This window comes from Pogoniulus pusillus, chromosome 12 (genome assembly GCF_015220805.1).
Source record: "Pogoniulus pusillus isolate bPogPus1 chromosome 12, bPogPus1.pri, whole genome shotgun sequence".
Taxonomy (NCBI): Eukaryota; Metazoa; Chordata; class Aves; order Piciformes; family Lybiidae; genus Pogoniulus; species Pogoniulus pusillus.
In genome coordinates, this window is record NC_087275.1 from 22,860,837 (window position 1) to 22,880,070 (window position 19,234).

Below are 19,234 nucleotides of genomic sequence, written 5' to 3' on the forward strand. Positions count from 1 at the left end.
GGGCTGGGTGATAGGTTGGACTGGATGATCTTGGAGGTCTCTTCCAACCTGGTTGATTCTATGATTCTATGATTCCAGCAAACTTTGGACCAGAACAGAGCTGTCGTGTAGGTGAGAGAGGAAGGTGGCTCACCAGCCCTTAAAGTACTCAGGTAGTGCTTAGTTTAGAAAACCCTGTAGACTGCAACCGCTGCTAGAAATTGAAGCCCTGAGGACTCTTTCCACCATCTGCAGAGATGTGATCTGCAGGAAGGGCATGGGGCAGTGAGATGCTGATGAACCTGATTCTTCTCTCAGCACTGTGTTGTTGATTTTGGTTTTTGCATTTACATCAGGAAACACCTCACAATAAACAACAGGGAATACATATTATGTGGGTGCAACAGGGTGGATGAGGAAACAAGGGGTTGGTATCTGAGCTGACTGCTGCAAATCAGCTGTGTTTCAGTTGAGCCTAGAAAGCTATCCTTTCACAAGCTTCTCTGTCTTTTCAGCTCTTGGGAATAAACTGCTTTTTTTTTCAGCTCTACTGAAGTGTTTTTTCATTAGATTTTAATAAAGAAAGTCAAATCTCATATTCTTTAATCAGTGCTGGCAAGTGAATGTTACTAATTGATCAGGCAATAGCTGTTAGCATGATAAGACAGTGGAAACCTGCAGTGGCAGCAGCCTTCGGATTATGTGTTCATTCTGTAAATTATTAGTAACAATTATTGATCCACTCTTAACTGATGAAGCATTTGTCCTTTTTTAAAGAGCAGTGGATTTGATGTTGTGTGTTTGGTTTTGTTGTCTTTTTTTTTTGTCTTGTTTTGTTTTGTTTGGTTTGTTGGCTTTTTTTTTCATTAACTGGTGAGATATATTTATTTAGGAGCTTTGTTGCCTCTTTTTCCTTCAAGAGCCAGTCTCTTTCTGCAGATTGTTTGAAGAGGTAGCCTGTGTTTGCATGCCATGAAAGGTTTCTGTATTTTTTTTCTTCCTCAGTATCTTCAAATATTTGTGAGTGGAGTCACAGAATATGTCTAGCTGAGGAGACCTCAGAGATCATCCAGTCTAATGCCTGACCCATCACTGAAGCGTCAACACTAAACCATGTCCCTAAGTGGCAGGTCCACACAAGACACCACCATTGCCCTGGGCAGACCATTCCAATGTTTGATAACCCTTTCAGTGAAGAAATATGCCCTAATACCTAGACTAAACCTCCCCTGGCATAGCTTGCAAGCATTTTCTCTAGGAAACTCAATGCCCCTGATCCAGCCAGATGTTTTTACAACGTGATTTCTTCAGTAAGGAGGTATAGAAAGACCTTTATCAGTGCAATTACTGCTTTTCTTGCTGATGCTTATGTAAAAACCCAAGACAAATAAGCCCATGAAGCTAGAAATAGAATCAGAACTTTTAATGGGAACACCTACTGCTTTTCTTCAGAGAATGTCACACCCTTTACACAGTTCTATATGATTGCTTTTATTTTTTTACAGATGGGGAAACAAATTGCTTTCTGCAGCAAAGTGCAGCAGATTCATTGCACTGAGAACCTGAGAACAAGGCTGGATTCTTGTGTTCCCAAGCTGTGAGCTGATGACCAGGATGTTCTGTAGCACCTTTAGTAGTTCTCATTAATATATTCCTTCCTTATACAGGGTTGCTGTATTTTCTTCATTACCATTTCATTTTGTCCTGCTATGCTAACTTTGACCATCTGTTTTTCCTGCCAGCATTTTTGCCATTTCTTCCATGGCTGCCTTATGCTTGGAACAATCTGTTTGGATTACTCCTTCTTAAACTACATGTACTAGGACACAGAGAGGAAACTAATTGCCTTCTGAAGGTGGCAAGACAGAGAGCAAAAAATGCTAAGTAAATTGTAATGTATGAGCATGGCTTCTAGCTTGGCCTGTGCTGCTTTATTCAGCACATCCTGTCAATTCAAGAGGATGATGTAGCCTTCTAGAGAATTAACTCTTGTCATCCCACTTGATATGTACTCACCCATGGCCAAAGTAATAACCTTAGTTTATACAAATCTCAATGTGTTTGCTGAAGCAGAAGATAGAGGTGATCTTAAGTTTAAAAAGTTGGAATGTTGCAGGCTATGTCCCCTCCATATTGTGCAGCCTTTCCAGTTCTGTTCATTCCTATAGCAGCTTGACACAGTAGCTCTAAGACTTGATGCTAAAATTTTCATCCACAGCATCATAACTAAAATGAGGTAGTCCCTCTTGCATTCCCATTGTTCCTTCTCTTGGTGTCTCAGCTTCAAGAGTTGCAGGATGGAAATAAAAATATATGAGGAAAATGAATGAGGAATTAAATATTTTTTTGGAGGTTAACTCACCCTTTTTTTCCCCCCTTGTTGCCACTCACAAGTGTACCTTATGTCTCTCCTGAGGCAGGCTGTGTGTCCTTCAGGTGAAGTAACTTGACTGTGTTGAACTTTGCTAATGGAGCTGTAAAGCAGTCATGTGAAACAAGCTTCAGGAGAACTTCACATCTTCCTATTTTGTTGAGGTTATAAAAGATGATGTGCTGATACTAGGAAACAGAAAGCTGTCCTCCCCAAGTACTCTGCCTGAATGGATGCCTATCATAACAGTGCTGGCTTATGCACCAGCTGGGCATGTGCTCAGCACGTATAAAAACTGGCTTCATTTCCATTTCATGATTATAGTTGAATTTGATGTTTTTTTTAATTCCACCTCACCACCCTGGCAAAGTGTTTTAGTGGAAACTTCAGGATTTGGTGGGTAGCTAATGCGAGTGTTTATGTGTCAAGTCACAGAAGCCATAGGGTGTGTGACAGGAATGTTCTTTAATTGTTTTTCTTGTCTTGTAGGTCTCTCAGCAGCCAAACTCCTGACTGAGGCAGGCTTGAATGTGGTGTTGCTAGAAGCCAGTGACAGGGTTGGTGGAAGAACTTTCACTGTAAGGGTAATTATCTCCAAACCCATTTATACTACATGTAGCATATACTGCGGATATATGTAATTATACACATGTATGTTGTGTATATAGATAGGTATAGTATACATATAGTATATGACTAGTGTACATAAATGTATTTACTGCTGGAGGACCTACCTGGGTGAAATTATCTAGAGCATTATCAGGTAGGAAATCCACTGGAGTTCTACCAACAAAAGTGGGGTGATGATGAGAACAGAGTATTTCCTTTCGATCTCCAGGCTCTGGAGTTGTCAGTTCTTTCCTCTGGGAAAAGCTGTAACAAGCTGTGTGAGGAGTGACCTGGGCTAGAGGAATGGCATGCGTGGCTGGGAGCTACAACATTGCAGCATGTCACCCTTCACTCATTTACCCTCTACCTCACCTTGACCTGGGAGACACCTTCCCACTCAGCTCATTAGAAAATCTTATCTGTGCTGCTTCCTGGTACAGTCTGTTTTGAGCCAGTTGTTGGTGAAATGCCTGATGGACCAAAAACTTCATGGATGTCTCTGACATCCTTCTCTCTGCCTGTCAGATTCTTTGCCCTAATGTTTGTTAAGGCTGTAATGTAGAAACAGACCAGCTAAGCTGGTTATGAACTCTTTATCTGAGATTCTCAGTAGTCACAACACCAGAACTCTACTAAAGAACTGAAGTTTTCCACAGGGAGGGGAATTTTGTCCAAAATGCTCTGGGAGCATTTTGTTTGATGAATTTACCTGAATTGCTCTTTGAACTTGTGTGCTATTTAAAAAGGACTTACCTACTTTTACTATTTCCCCCCCTGTTGTGTGTGACACACTAGAACAAACAAGTTAAGTATGTGGACCTCGGAGGAGCTTATGTGGGGCCAACACAAAATCGTATCCTGCGGTTGTCTAAAGAGTTAGGAGTAGAGACCTACAAAGTGAACGAAGATGAGCACCTGATACATCATGTCAAGGTAAGATGATCTCACACATGCTTCTGTAGACAAGCAAGATGTAGTGATCTCCTTTCTTATTGTTTTCCATCCATGCTTCAGTGGAGTATACCTGGTTATGTATGCATCATGTGAGTTTCTGGGAGAAAAATAAGTATGCTGGTAATGTGGAACTCATACAAATTACTACTTGCTTGCACATCTGCATGCTTACCTCCTAGATGCATCCTGCTAGCTGTTGCCTTGATTCAGGTCTGAGCTCTTAGCTAAAAGCTCTCAAAAAGCTTATTTTTTTATGGACAGTACAGCTGTGAGTCACCTGCTGATTAGCTGCCATGTACACTGCTTAAAGTGTCTGAAAGTCCCTTTCAGAAATCCTAGAAACATCTTCAATCAGGCTGAAAGTTTCTTAGGATGGATTTGTGAAACCAGTGACAACTGTTACTCTGACTGAAAGGAACATGAGAGCTTAAGTCTGTTTTGCTGATGGAGAAACTAGCATCAAGAGTAGCAAAAGGCACTGTAGTAGTAATTTCAAAAGGCTCTGGGAGTAAAATGTTCTTGTGGAGGCAGATACAAACAATCTGAAGTAGGACAGTTAAGGCAAAGCTGTTAAAAAGCCCACGTACTCTCAGTGCTCATACTATGCTTTCTCCAAAAGAGCAGAGCAGCCTTTCTGCTTTCCTGATATAGAACAATGTTGCACTCCTACAGAAGGACTATGTTAGTCCTGAGGAAAGTAACATTATATGCTTACAAAACCCAATTGTGCAATGACTGGCAAAGTATTTGTCAGACAGCAGTTGGTGTTTGATCAAAGGTTCAAGAAAACTGACAGATTTAAAAACAGCAGTAAAGGTGTTCTGTCATGTTTCACAGTATTTTTTTTTCTACTCAATTGTTATCCAAAAAAAGCATGTTCTCAAAGTGATTTGCCATGGTAGAACTGATGGGTACATCCACACTCTTCTGTTTTCTGTGCCTCTGGCATCACCCTCAAACCCAAATTTTCTGCTTTTTCACACTATTTAGCCTTCATAATCTCCTTAATAGCAATTGGAGATCATGCCATGATGGGAAATGTGTCGATGATAGAAGACAACTGACATAGGTATTCAGGATGCCCAGCTCTCAGGATGACCTTGCTGTCCTAGCATGGGGGCATTCCAAAATGCTGCCAGAAGTCAAACGTGTCTGCTTGTTTGGTAAATTAGATTCCATTTTCTTTTAGAATCTCTGTTGAGAACTAGCTTGTGGGGAGATATTGGTGTTACTGTGGTAGTTGAAATTGCCTTTTGTTTTCCATCAGGCTTTTTGAGTGAGAGAAACAGAGTGGCACAAAAGCAGTTTGGATTCTTGCCAAGCACAGCTTGTCTTTACCTTACATTGAATTGCTAGCATGTGTCCAGAGAAGGGCAATAAACCGGGTGAAGGGTCTAGAGAACAAATTTTATGAGGAGCAGCTGAGGGAACTGGGATTGTTTATCTGGAGAAGAGGAGACTGGGGGAAGACCTTATTGCTCTCTACAACTACCTGTAAGGAGGTTGTAGTGAGGTAGGGATTGATCTCTTCTCCCTAGTATCAACTGATAGAAAGAGAGGAAATGGCCTTAAGCTGTGACATTCTCCAAAGAAAGAGGTCCCATCTTCTGGCTAGGGTGCTCCCAAGGCATGCCAAGAGCCTTTATGTTGCTTTCAGAGTTTGTAGGCTCACGATGTGGCTGCCTGTAGAATTCCTGAAGAGAGGAGGGAAAGACATGTGCCAGTATTCCGTGCTAGCCAAGCAGGAGGCAGAGAGAGGAGATATTCTACAGTCTGTAGCACCTTCTTTGAATCTTCTAAGATTTCCTGTGGGAGAGGATGGACATAGTTGAAGAATTACTTGTAGTTAAATAATTTGAATGTGAATGCATTGTTGTGTGGCCAAATCAGTGTAATAATCTCCAGCCCTTTTGCATGTTGTGTATCTGTAATGCACTCCTTAGAAGTCTCTCAGTTTCAGCCACGTGGCTTGCCCATGCTTTCCCTGCAAATGGACACAGTGCTCTTGTGCACTGTCTGAAACCTAAGCAGTACTCTGAAGTCATAGCTTGCAAACCAGATGTGCAGGTTTGGGAGTTTCCCACCCTGCCTCACAGCTAGGAATTCACCAGACTAACTCAGTTGGCTGGAAATTAAGAAATGAAGCTGTATTTATAGCTTGGCACAATTTACAAGCATATATATACAATATATACAGATATTTACAACTATACAGTAATATACAAGTTAAAGGTAATACAGAAATACAGACCCCCTTCCTGAGCAGCCAGACTGCCCAAGAAGGGCTCCTGACCAATCTCAATCTTCTTTCCACCCCCTCCCTTATCTCAGAATCCCCCTTATATGCAGAGAGGAGCTGTGAAGGGTCATCAAGAGGTTAGAAGAAAGGAATTATTAGTTTGAGTTACGTGGGTTCAGGCAGAGCAGTTAATATGGCAAGCAGGCAGCCACAAACTGAGACTGACTTATCTTTGTTTGTGTTCTTGTTTTCATACCTCTAAACAAAACCAGTGGGTAATGTAGACATCACTATTATTTTATTTTCACAGCCAATGATCTAATTTCTCTCATTAAAATATTCCAGTTAGCCTCAAACTGGCACACCAGATTCCAAAATACACAAAAACCTGCTGCCTCCATGCCAGTTTGAGTCCACATGCTGGCACAAGCTTTGTGGCTGTGGCCAAGTGTAATTAATTTCTGGACCATAAAATGTTCTAAACTCAGAGAGGCAATGAAACCTAAAGGTTTTAATTCTTTTTGCACTACTCAATTAGGCATCACAGTGCATCTTGTAAAATCACCTGCTGTTTTCACGTATACCCAAAGGCAAAATCAAGCCTTTCATAGTTAAATTCATCTTAGAGGCTTTTTAATAGAAGTAATATATGCAGCTTCTTTGTACTACAAAATGAAAAGAATGCATTTTGATCTCTGAGTGAGTCTCTGCTAATTAGGCCTTACCAATGTGATTGGATTGTGTGGGGGTTTTTTTCCCCTTTAATCTTTTTTAATGTCAGGTTCAATTGTGAGATTATTTTTTTGGCTTGCTTTTATTGTGCGATGTCTTCACAGAAACTCAAGATTACATTTCTTACCCTACTTTCTTTGTTTCTTTCCCTCCACTTGTTAAGCAGCTTTTTTTTTCCACGATCTTTGAAAGATTAGTGTGTTCTTGTCATTTGTGTAGATACTAGTTCATCAGTCTTAGTGAGGAAATGAGCATAGCTCTGCAAGTGGTATTTGATAGGCAGATTGCTGCCTGAACACTTTGCTTTTCAATGGCGTAACTGACATTAGGTTCATAAATCTGGATTTAAGAAGCAAAAGTAAAACTACCTGAGAAGCCATTCTCTCCTAACAGTGTTCCTATGGGACTGGTAGATAAATGTAAAACCCTTCTTTAAAGAAGATAACTTTTCCTTACCTGCCCAAGGGGATGATGTAGAGTCCTGCCTTAGATAGGTACATTCACAGTATCACAGTATCACCAAGGTTGGAAGAGACCTCACAGATCATCAAGTCCAACCCTTTACCACAGAGCTCAAGGCTAGACCATGGCACCAAGTGCCACGTCCAACCTTGCCTTGAACAGCCCCAGGGACGGCGACTCCACCACCTCCCCGGGCAGCCCATTCCAGTGTCCAATGACTCTCTCAGTGAAGAACTTTCTCCTCACCCCCAGCCTAAATTTCCCCTGGCGCAGCCTGAGGCTGTGTCCTCTTGTTCTGGTGCTGGCCACCTGAGAGAAGAGAGCAACCTCCTCCTGGCCACAACCACCCCTCAGGTAGTTGTAGACAGCAATAAGGTCACCCCTGAGCCTCCTCTTCTCCAGGCTAACCAATCCCAGCTCCCTCAGCCTCTCCTTGTAGGGCTGTGCTCAAGGCCTCTCACCAGCCTCGTCGTCATGATGTTCGTTTTCCTCCCCAGATGTACAGCTTTTGTTTTAGAAAAGCAAACAAAACTACATACAGTCCAGGTAGCCTTTACCCTGGAAAGAAGTGTCAAAAGAGGAAAACATGTAAATGATTGTGATGGTTAAACTATCAACGTATTTTCTTCCTTAACTCCAACCTGTACTTCACTTCTGTGCACTCCTAATAGCCAGACAAGCTTCCTGCATTTTAAAACACAAATTTACCAATGTCAGAAAATATAAGACAGGTTCCTTTGCTCAGTGAGGTAACTATGAATCTGATTATTTCTGCTACCCTAAACCTGTATGACTGGTTTGCCAAATAAATGTTTTTAGAACTTAATTCCTTCATATACAGTAAGGATGATCTACTGTTTGTCCTGCTGTGATGCCAGACGAACATCTCCTGATCCCATTTTGCTGATGAAGCGCTTGTATGAAAATCTGGCAACAAAGACTAGCAACAAGACTCCTTAGTGGCACATTAGAGCAACAATGCATGTTTCTCAAAGTACAGTCATTAGTCTGTGATGAATATTCCCCACTGACATTGATGCTTCTTGTAATGTTGGGGTGCTTTTCCACCATGACTTTGTGTGACATAATGCTGTCATCCTTCCTGGCAATCTCCCCACTTTATAGCATCATTGCTAGAAAGTGATAATAATAATATTCTTTTTAAGTCCATGTGTTGTCACAGTGCAGACTGCAGATAGTGCCAGCAGCTGGCTTAGGTGGCTGACAATTTTGACAGCGTGTTACACCTAAAGCATTCCTGGTGGTTAAAATTAAGGGTAGCCTTGCTAGTTGCTTCCGTAGCACCAAAAGTCACACCTGGCATTGCACACATTCACAAGAGGCTTTCAGGTTAAAGTACAGGCTGAAACATGGAGCATCCTTTTTCCCTAGTCATGAAACAGGTTCTCATCAGCAACTTGCCAATACCTGTATCTCAGTTAAGTTCCCTGTAAGAGAATGGAGTTTCCTCATTCACCTGCCAGTACCACTGGCTAGAGGTATCTGAATGCATGTCATGCCCTCTTCAAGTTTAGCACCACTTTATATACAATTGGCATCTCTGGGGAGGCTGCTAATGTGAACTTTGCCTGCAGCACATCTCTGAAGGTGAATATTTAGTTTTATACTCCCAGTAGTTTTAACTATGGCCACAAATCAGTGCTCATGTAACTGGGTTGCACACTAATATACAATAGATATTCAGGAAAAAAAATACAGCCCTCTTGGGTGTCATTCATTTTCAGCACTGTTGTGCTTATTAAAATGCAGTTTGTTGTGGTCTTGTTCATGAATTAAAAATGTGATGGTTGTGTTGCATTGGGATTTAATTAGCAGCTGGGTAAGTGACTGCTTTATCTAAAGTTACAGAATTTAGTGGTGCTTCTTCTGTGGTATCAGTGATATGTGCACTGAATCTAAAGCCATATGATTTATTTAAGCTTTTGACCTGCTTTTCTGCAAATCTTAGAGCAGTGTCTCCTGGTATAGTCTGTAGCATAGACCATAACATCTTAAATGAGTTTTTGAATGACTAAATAAAAGTGCTTTCATTTTTCTTTGTATATCTTAATTAGAGTGCAGTCGTAGAATGAAAAGTCTGTAAAACTCAGTTGCCATCAGAGACAAAATCATATGACATCACATCTTCTAGGTTTTCCTCTTTTTGCTGATGATTTGTGAGCAAGAACTTGGGAAACTGAGGAGAATATGAGTCTTTAAGCTGGGCAGCTGGTGTCTTGAAAATGAAGCTAATTAAATTCAAATATGCTTAATAATCACAAGGCCTTTTTAGTTTCACAAACCATTACTGCAGTGCATATCCATGTTACTTTAACTCTTTACTAGATATGAGGATGCATGTATTCCTACAAGGCACCATGTCATTAATTGTACTTTCTGGTAGCCTCTAAAGTGAGTGCAAGGATCAAATAGGCTGAAGTTGATGAAACCATTTCCCAGATTCTTGTCTTCCATGTTGTGAATGAAGAGTCGACATTGGCAAGAGTATAGGAAAGGTTGGTCTTGTTTTCACAGAATCACAGAAGCATTCATGTTGGAAAAGATCCTCAGGATCACCAGGTCCAACCAATAACCCTACTCTACAAGCTTCATCCTAAACCATATGCCCAAGCACCACATTCAAATGACTTCTAAATGCATCTGGAGTTGGTGACTCAACCACCTCCCTGGGTGGCCCATTCCGATGCCTGACTATTGGTCTCCTTGGACCTGCCCTGTAAATAAAAAGGCACCTTCCCTTTTTTTGTGCCAGCCACCAGGCAGTAATTGCAAGAAGGAGGTTTGCAATTAAGCCTTTTAAATTAAATGATGGATAATATTTGTATTACAGCAGCCTAAAAGAAGGAAGATTATGTACAGCAAATCTGCAAAGTCCCCTTTGATCTCTGTCAAAAGGGACTGTAAAACAAGGTCTTGCAAATGATGTTTATTGATCAAGAAGATTGACTTGGGAGTCTGGCAACTGTGACCTAATGGTAGCATGAGGATGAAAGTTAGTAAGAAAAATTAACTGGAAATAAAGTATGCATTTCTTCATTAAATCTAAATTGAAAGAAACTTTCTCTGTTGTAGCCCTGCCAGACCCCAGGGCCTGTTCCCTAGGAGATAGGGAAAGGGAGCTGTGCTCCCACCTAGCTTCTTTAATTCGGGCTGCTGGGAGAAAAGCTTCAGTTTCATCTGATTATAAGAACTGATTTTTATTTCCCTTGAGGAGCTGGTCAAGGTCTACAGAAAAACAGAATTAGAGAAAAGTATATTTCATCCAGGAACAGCTAGCTGAGCATACTGTTTCACATGTCTCTACAATTAAGTGTAAGGTTTCTTTTTTTTTTTTCAGGTCAGAACTTTAATAACCTGCAGTATCTCAGGTACAGAATTAGTGAGCCAACCATCATCTTTTACATTCAAGACAGAGTTTTAATTGTGAGAGTGTGTGTGCTCTGTGTGCCTGATTATATTAATGTGTAGGCAGATCTCATTTGATGGGTTTCCCCCACATGAAACTCCTCTTTTCTCCTGTTTTCTTCAGACTAATTCTAGAAATACTGGGAAGCTTCTATTGATTTTTATCCATTTTTGTTTGCAGGTTTAATTCAGGTGTTGAAAGCCAAACACAGGCCCTGTTTCAAAGAGTATTTAGAAGAACAGCCCCTATAAACCTGTTTCTAGGCTTCCTATGAATGATGTCACTGGGACTTAAGTTGAGAAAACAAGGTGTGTGCCATGTACTGGGGCTGTGAATCAGCAGAAGGCACTACTGTGCCTGTAAGCCTATGTAACTGAATTAACATGCTGAGTGACATCTTGGGAATGTTAGCATCAGTTACTCCAAGCTTTAGGTGACTTAGCTGAGGGATTACCTGTGTTCATTCAGTGACACAGAGAATGCACCACACCACCTCATTTCTTCCAATGCAAGCTGACTGTATTCCAAGGTGTTTATACTGTGCTATAAAGAATATGTGGATCATTGGCACCAGGGCCTCCAATTCACACTACTGCATCCCACTCAAGTGCTATCTGGACACATAGTGTTTAGGGGAGTGTGAAGTAGTCTTGTGCTTTGTGCCAGACTTTCTCCTGAGATTCCACTCTATGTTGAGATACTGTTGATGTTTCCTAGCAGAGCATGTCCTTTCTCAGCCAGCCATCCACTCACTTTCACTCTCCCAGGAGAAAGTGTGTGGACTCCCTATGCCTTCCCAACTGCTGGGGTTCAGTTCTTGTGCTATGCTTTTCTCTCCCCGATATCAACCATGTCAGCTGTTTGCCCTGAGATGGAGCCCATGTATACAGAGAGCATATTTCTATGCTATTTACATTACTGAGTCCAGTGTTACTAAGCCAAACGTTGATTGATATGAAGCAGCTGGATGAGCATACCTCTTGGGAACTGTAACATTTGTGCTTAAACACTGTATTTCTCATTTCCCTGTTTGTCTCTTTCAGAGACAACTGGGTTACATTAATTCTTTCCCTACAGTTTCACCTTCCTCACTATGCTTTATCCCATGCTGCAGCAACAACCTTTGGAAGCAGCAAGTGACCCATACAAACACGATACCTCCAACAGCTAGCTAATGCTTGACTTCTGTTTTTTGACAGCATCATGAAACAGTATCTAAAAATATATATGCCTGTGTTAAATACCACTAAGCCCTAAAAAAAAACCCCAAAAACTAGAAACCAAAACAGTTGTAGGAGGCCAAGAAATACTTCTGAGTGTTACAGTAGTGGTGTCAGTTATTATTGCTGAGTTTATACTGCTCTGACTTAAGTATAAAAAAGTACTTGAAAAGGAAATGTTTTGTGCATCTTGGGGCATGCTTTTCATCTGCCTTGTTTTTCTTTAGAGCACTTGCAAGTATGGAGAATGCAATTCCCTGTAGTGTGGGCAAATTTTGCCTAAATATCAATAAAGTTGTTGGTTTTGTAAAAGTGCAAGTTCATCAGAAGTAAAAGTGAAATGCATTTGTCTCTTAGTACTTAGAGTTGCATGTGGTCTTTTGGTGTTCCTGCTTTTGTTTCTCTGTAGAACTTAGTCTAGCAGCTTCTTTTCGCTCAAAGCTCTGTGTGGAAAATAAGGAGCAGGCCTTAAGTAATGTCTTAGGGTCTCTTGAAAGTTACTTTCACATAAGACTACCTTACTTTTATGATTGATTCTGTTTCTCCACTTTGTTATTGTGCTTTATGAGACATGTCCCCTCAGATTTCTGCACGAGACATACACAAGTTTTCCCTTCTTAGGAGTTCAGATGCAGTGAAACAGAGGAAAACTAAGGCAAAGATATGGTTTGTGTGTCTCTTAGCTGTGTGCTCAAGGGGAAGCACCACAAGGAATTTATAAGTCTTAACTCAGAGGAGATAACTCAAGTTTTGCTTCTGGCAGAGCAGGAAGCTCAGTACAAGATCAGTAATTGGCATAACCCATCCTGATGCTGTCCTGGTTTTCTGGAGCACAGCAGTTACATATTTCATAAATCTAGATCTGGAAAATGATAGATACTTAAAACCAAACTGGTGTGCTGTGTTTTGGGAATACCTTCTTGATCTTTAATAAAGGCTAGCTCCAGTGTTCAGAAAAAGACAAAGTAAAACTGACTTAGCCGATGTGATGGTGTTAGGTTGTAGGCTGGACTTGATGATTTCAGAGTTTTTTTCCAGCCTCAATGACTCTGTGATTCTGTGCCATGGGAGTTAAGGAATTTTAAAAGGCTAATTACCAACATATAAGTTCAGATGTTACTGGCTGGGACTGGAAGGTACTCGGTGTGAGAGCTTTTGCTTTTCTTTCTTAGCACTTTGCCAGTGCAATATTAAAGGGTACCTCAGTTTCAGATTAATTTATTGTTAGGAAATCCCATAATAGGTCCTAAACGTCCATCCTGAGACCAAATATTTCTGTTGAAACAAACTCACTGAGTTCATACCCACCTGCAGGAATTTGTTTTCCTGATTCCAGTTTGCACAAGAGCTGTTCCATGATGAATGAGAATAAAAACAATAAAGAAAACCAGCCACCCTCCATGTTCTGCAGTGTTTGTGAACATGTGCTGTAATGCCAGGGTGTACATTGGAACTGCTGGGTTTTCAACCTTGGTGCCTCTGGCTCCTTAAGTGACTGGAAGTCTGCTCTGACTGTGGAAAAAAAAAATTATTGAAAGCTTCTAAAAATTTGATGTTTTGGTGTTTTACAAACCATAATCTCCTCTCAAAAATGGAATTTCTGTCTTGCAGCTGCTTATTTATATGTCTGTGTACCAAAGAATTAAACCCTTTTCCCCTACTCTTTGCGCTCTTCCTTTCATTACTTGGACGTTTCTGACAAGGATCCCATTAGAGTCCTGTTTCAATGCACAATTAGGTGAAAAAAACATTTTCTCCTTCACTTTGTCTAACCTGTTGGGGTTTGTTTGTAAACTGATTTTCTCTCATTCTTATCTATAGGTTTGTTGTTTTGGTTTTTTTTACCTTGCTGCTTTCTGCATGTCTCTCTTTTTGAATTAGGAGTCCTCGGAGTTATTAGACAAGGTTTTTCAAGGTTGTATCTTGGTTTTATTATTTCCACACCAAATTTTGCATCTTTCAGGATTCCTTTATGCTCCTCTGGTGCCTGCAAACAGCTGCAGCTTTGAATAATGTGCTCTCTGTCTCTTCTTTCACATTATTAATAAAGAGGCTAAATCAAATCAAGCCTGACACTATGTAAGTGATCCTCAGCTGCCTCTCCTGAACAAGGCACAACGTTCATGTTGCTACATGATTGTAAATACTAAATCTTGGTGCAGCATTTCTTTTTTTCAGATAGCATAAATCTTTTTTTCAGTGATGGATTTGTATGGCACTGCATCAAATACCTATTAGAAGTTAGTACTTCTCCCAGCTGGCATTCTTGCTGGTGCAGTGCTCACTTAAATACATAACTTAATGCAAAATGTGACAACATCAGCTGTGGCACACAGTATGGCCCTCATTGTTTTGTCTGTTTTATGGAGTTCAGAATGCACTGAGGAAAAAAAAGAGTAGTGTCCTAGATTGAGCTACGAGCTGCCCAGGACTGAAGGACAGAAAGGTATTTTACCCACAAAGGTGTAGAATAAAAACACCTGCACAGAACTGGATATAATCATAGAATCAGCCAGGTTGGAAGAGACCTCCAAGATCATCCACTCCAACCTGTCATCCAGCCCTAGCCAATCAACTAGACCATGGCACCAAGTGCCTCATCCAGTCTTTTCTTGAACACCTCCAGGGACGGTGCCTCCACCACCTCCCTGGGCAGCCCATTCCAATGCCAATCACTCTCTCTGGGAAGAACTTCCTCCTAACATCCAGCCTATACTTTACCCAGCACAACTTGAGATTGTGTCCCCTTGTTTTATTGCTGGTTGCCTGGGAGAAGAGCCCAACCCCCACCTGGCTACAACCTCCCTTCAGGTAGTTGTAGAGAGCAATGAGGTCCCCCCTGAGCCTCCTCTTCTCCAGGCTGCACACCCCCAGCTCCCTCAGCCTCTCCTCATAGGGTTTGTGTTCCAGGCCCCTCACCAGCTTTGTTGCCCTTCTCTGGACACATTCCAGCATCTCAACATCTCTCTTGAATTGAGGGGCCCAAAACTGGACACAGTACTCAAGGTGTGGCCTGACCAGTGCTGAGTACAGGGGCAGAATAACCTCTCTTGTCCTACTGGCCACACTACAGCATGTGCCCATTGCCTCTTGTTCTGCATGCATACATGGAAGCGACCTGTTGGAAGCTGGTGCATGTACTGATTAATTTTGTGCTTTCTTCCAGAGAGCGTTTAGTCATTTGGTGCAGTTTCTCATTTCTAGAAGCCATGATCATGATTGTATTTAGTTTTTGTCATGCATTGTTTTGGTTTTTTTTTCATCTTGTAGGGTAAGTCTTATCCCTTTAAAGGTGTCTTCCCTCCTACGTGGAATCCGTTGGCTTACCTGGACTACAACAACCTATGGAGGACCATGGATGAAATGGGAAAGGAGGTATGGCATGGGGAATTACAGCTGACCATCTCGGATCTACTTTGTCTCCAGGAGGGGCAAAGCAAAAATGGGACTAGGGTACAGATAGGCAAGGCTGCTCTATCTTGAGCACACCTGATACTGGCAAGAGCTGATCATGCTATGCTTCTTGGTATGCACTGTTGATCAGAGCACATGTATAAGTGACATCCTGGCAAGCTCTTTTTGAAGGCCATGCTGCTGAGTTTGTCTGCTGTTACACCTTGATTTTTCTGGTTATATGAACATCAGGATTCATGAGTATGACTTTTTGCTCCCTGACAGTTGGGTAAGTAATATTTTAAGAGGCTTGTAGGCCTCAAACATACGTCCTTCTCTACTTTCAAATTCAGCTTGCCCGTTTTAGTTTGTTTTCCACTGACTGAGCTACAAGACTTTGAGAAGTTGCTGTTACTTGCATAGATGAATGGGAGAGATATGGAACAAGTCAGAGACATTTCCCAGCACTGTACTTACCTTATTTAGGCAAAGTTCTTAATGGTAAAATTATTTTCTATTCCTCAATCAAAAAAAAAAAAAAAAAAAGAATCATTTGCAATAAAACAACAAAAAATCCTTAAAACATCTTCTGCCAAGTTCTCCATATTACCTGCCAGACATCTGCAGGCTGAATTGCCATGCAGAGTTGGGATTGTTTGTGATTGCTTGTGTTTGTTGTCTCTTTTTTATGCCACTTTATGCCACTCTTTTATGTCTCCTTAGATTCCTAATGAAGCCCCATGGAAGGCTCCGCATGCTGAGGAGTGGGACAAGATGACTATGCAAGATTTCATAGATAAAATTTGCTGGACAAAGTAAGAAGCTCTTTAATACAAAATATAATGGCTTATACTTACATACCTTAGAGCCTCAAATAAGCTTTACTGGTTTGCCACTAGAACACAGACTTTTTAAAGCAATGAGGTGTGAAAATGTCTTGTCATAATAGACCACAGCTGTCAGCACACACGGTAGATTCTGTTACACTTCCATACCTTTTTTCAGACTAAAATAAAGATAAAAGGAAAATGTGTTTGGGGAGAGTTACTTCAGAAGAGTTAGGTAGTACCTTCACTTTCCCCACTTTACTGTGTGTTTAACCTTTAAGAGAAAAATGCCCTGGATGCAGCAGGTTTTTAAATCATATTTTTGATTTATTCTGTGCTGAAAGAGCTGATTTTACCCAAATGCTATAGAAATAGCATTTGCCTTGAAATAGCACTAAATCACTTCTAACACCCATCATTCTATTGTTGAACTGCTGTGCTGTGTACCACTGAGGGAAAATGAAAATGCTTCCTGGTTTTATATATACATCAAAACAAGTTTTCCTTACTTGCCATTTGGCAGCAGTCTGATTGGTTTCATCACGCTGAAGGGAGAAAAAAAAGCAAACATCAGTTCTGACTCGCTGTAAAGCAGATTGAATTCTACAGCAACCTCTTGACAATTGCTAAGCACCTGTCACCTAGCTGCCACCAGCCTGGCACAGGAGTCTGATAGCACCCACTGAAGCTGATGCTGTTATTGACAGCATTTTTATAGCTTCAGATAGCCTTTAGAGACCAGCATGGTCATTGTTAACAGACTGCTGTCTGGCGCTTGTCCAAAAACTTTACATCTTCTGCTTTAACCTTCTGCTTTAACGAGAGTAAGAAAAGCACAAAAGCCTTTCTCTTTTGTCTTACTGTCCATACTCAGTGAAACCAAACAGCAAACACTTCAAGAGAGAGGTTGAGGTATTGGAACGTGTCCAGAGAAGGGTGATGAAGCTGGTGAGAGGCCTGGAACATAAGCCCTGTGTGGAGAAGGCTGAGGAAGCTGGGGTTGTTTAGCCTGGAGAAGAGGAGGCTCAGGGGGGACCTCATTGCTGTCTACACCTACCTGAAGGGAAGTTGTAGCCAGGTGGGAGTCAGTCTCTTCTCCCAGGCAACCAGCAACAGAACAAGGGGACACAGTCTAAAGCTGTGTGAGGAGAGGTCTAGGCTGGATGTTAGGAAGAAGTTGTTGGCAGAGAGTGATTGGCATTGGAATGGGCTGCCCAGGGAGGTGTTGGAGTCACTGTCCCTGGAGGTGTTCAAGAAAAGACTGGATGAGGCACTTAGTGCCATCATCTAGTTGATTGGACAGGGCTGGGTGATAGGTTGGAGTGGATGATCTTGGAGATCTCTTCTAACCTGCTTGATTCTATGATTCTGTGATGCTGGGAGTTCTGCTGGCCATTTGAACCTCTGATGTGGTAAGGAACTATACAAGTTAGCAAAGTGCTGTGAGTAGTCAGTCATTCAATATCCAATAGCTCGTGTGACTATAGTCCTGTATTTTCAAACTGATGGAATGAGAGTTGACATTTTACTTGAATATTGGCATAACTGTCAGCCTCCTTTAGTTCCAAGATGCTTCTCATATTTTATATGTGCATCTCAGCTTGATTTGACCAGTTTGTTCAAGATTTAGGTAACCTGCTGTATAAGCTTCCCACCCGGGAAGGTAATGATCCAGAAGAGTAATCTTCTGCTGTACAGATTTGCTTATGGCTACAGTTGCATGCTGGAAATACCCTGAGTGCTCTTGGTTGAAATCATACTGCCATTTCCAGGTAAAGCTGCAGGAGAACTGGGGAAATGAAATGCTGAAAAGCAATCAGAGGAGGCAGCAGAAACTACAAGAATTTAACTCTCATAGAATCATAGAATGGTTTAGGTTGGAAAGGACCTCAAAGATCATCTAGTTCAAATAGCTTCTGCTTATGAAATGTTATTAAATGTATAGAATCACTCTGTCATTAAACAAAATACCTTTCAGAGTTACTGTTTTACAGTATTATTTTTAATGTAGAATTGATAAATATCTTCTGTATTATTTTTGGCTGTCAAGAGTGAAGCCACAATGCACTCACACTTCAAAATATAGATCAGCTTTTTACTTCAGCAGTGAGACTTTTCATTTTTAGGAAGGACAGAAGATGTCCTTTTTTTCCCCCCCTGTGTAGATCTATGACTGTTTGAAATAGTTTGAGTTATGTTTTTCAGTTTTGGGGCTGTTTTTTAAAGTTTGATGTCTGAAAAAAGAATGAAGCAACTAACAATGGGTTCTGTGCTGATTGCCTGATGTCTGGCATGTGTCCTGGCATGTGTTTCAATGGTGTCCTTTGATAGGACATGGGACAATGGATACAGACTGGAACACGGGAAGTTCCACTTCAGCAGGGAGAAAAACTTCCTTGCTGTAAACAGTGGAACAGGCTGCCCAGAGAGACTGTGGAGTCTCCTTCCCTAGAGACTTTCAAGACCCGTCTGGGTGTATTCCTCTGTGGCCTGCCCTAGGTGATGCTGCTTTGGCAGGGCAGTTGAACTCTGTAATCTCCAGAGGTCCTTTCCAGCCCCTGCTGTTCTATGATTCTGTGTGAGATACCTATATACAATCTCAGCCCCCTGCCAATCACCATGCAGTTTAACTGAGCAGCTGTACTCCTGCCCGTGACCCTTTAAACTCATCCTCAGAGTGAGAGCAGAGGAAGTGTTTACTTCTAACAGGAGGAATGTTTTCCTGCCTCTTAATGAGTGCACTCCAAAATCTTGTACAGGTTTATACAGTACTTTTGAGCTGTTGTGAAAACACCAAGTGAAAGACATAAAGACACAATCTTTAAAGCAGCTGCTTTTGCATGCATGTGTTCATCACCATTGGCTATTAGATCACTGTTTAAAATACTAAGCTAAGCAACCAAAAGTTTCCTTTTCATTTTCTTGCCAGACTTCTACATTAATGTCTATAGGATGTCTTTTCACTTAGGGTTTCCTGCTTATATTTCTTTCCACGTGTTCTAGCTTCAGCAGCCTCCCTCA

The 19,234-nt window shown here is 41.3% G+C and overlaps 1 protein-coding gene across 1 annotated transcript in view; it reads left to right on the forward strand.

Moving 5' to 3' along the window:
• Nucleotides 1-19,234, forward strand: part of LOC135179851 (amine oxidase [flavin-containing] B-like) — a 62,144-nt gene that overhangs the window by 17,122 nt on the left and 25,788 nt on the right. Inside the window, exons 2-5 of the mRNA XM_064151887.1 lie at nt 2,840-2,934; nt 3,755-3,892; nt 15,264-15,368; nt 16,110-16,201. Of these exons, the coding sequence (XP_064007957.1) occupies nt 2,840-2,934; nt 3,755-3,892; nt 15,264-15,368; nt 16,110-16,201 (430 nt within the window). The remainder of the gene's footprint in view (nt 1-2,839; nt 2,935-3,754; nt 3,893-15,263; nt 15,369-16,109; nt 16,202-19,234) is intronic.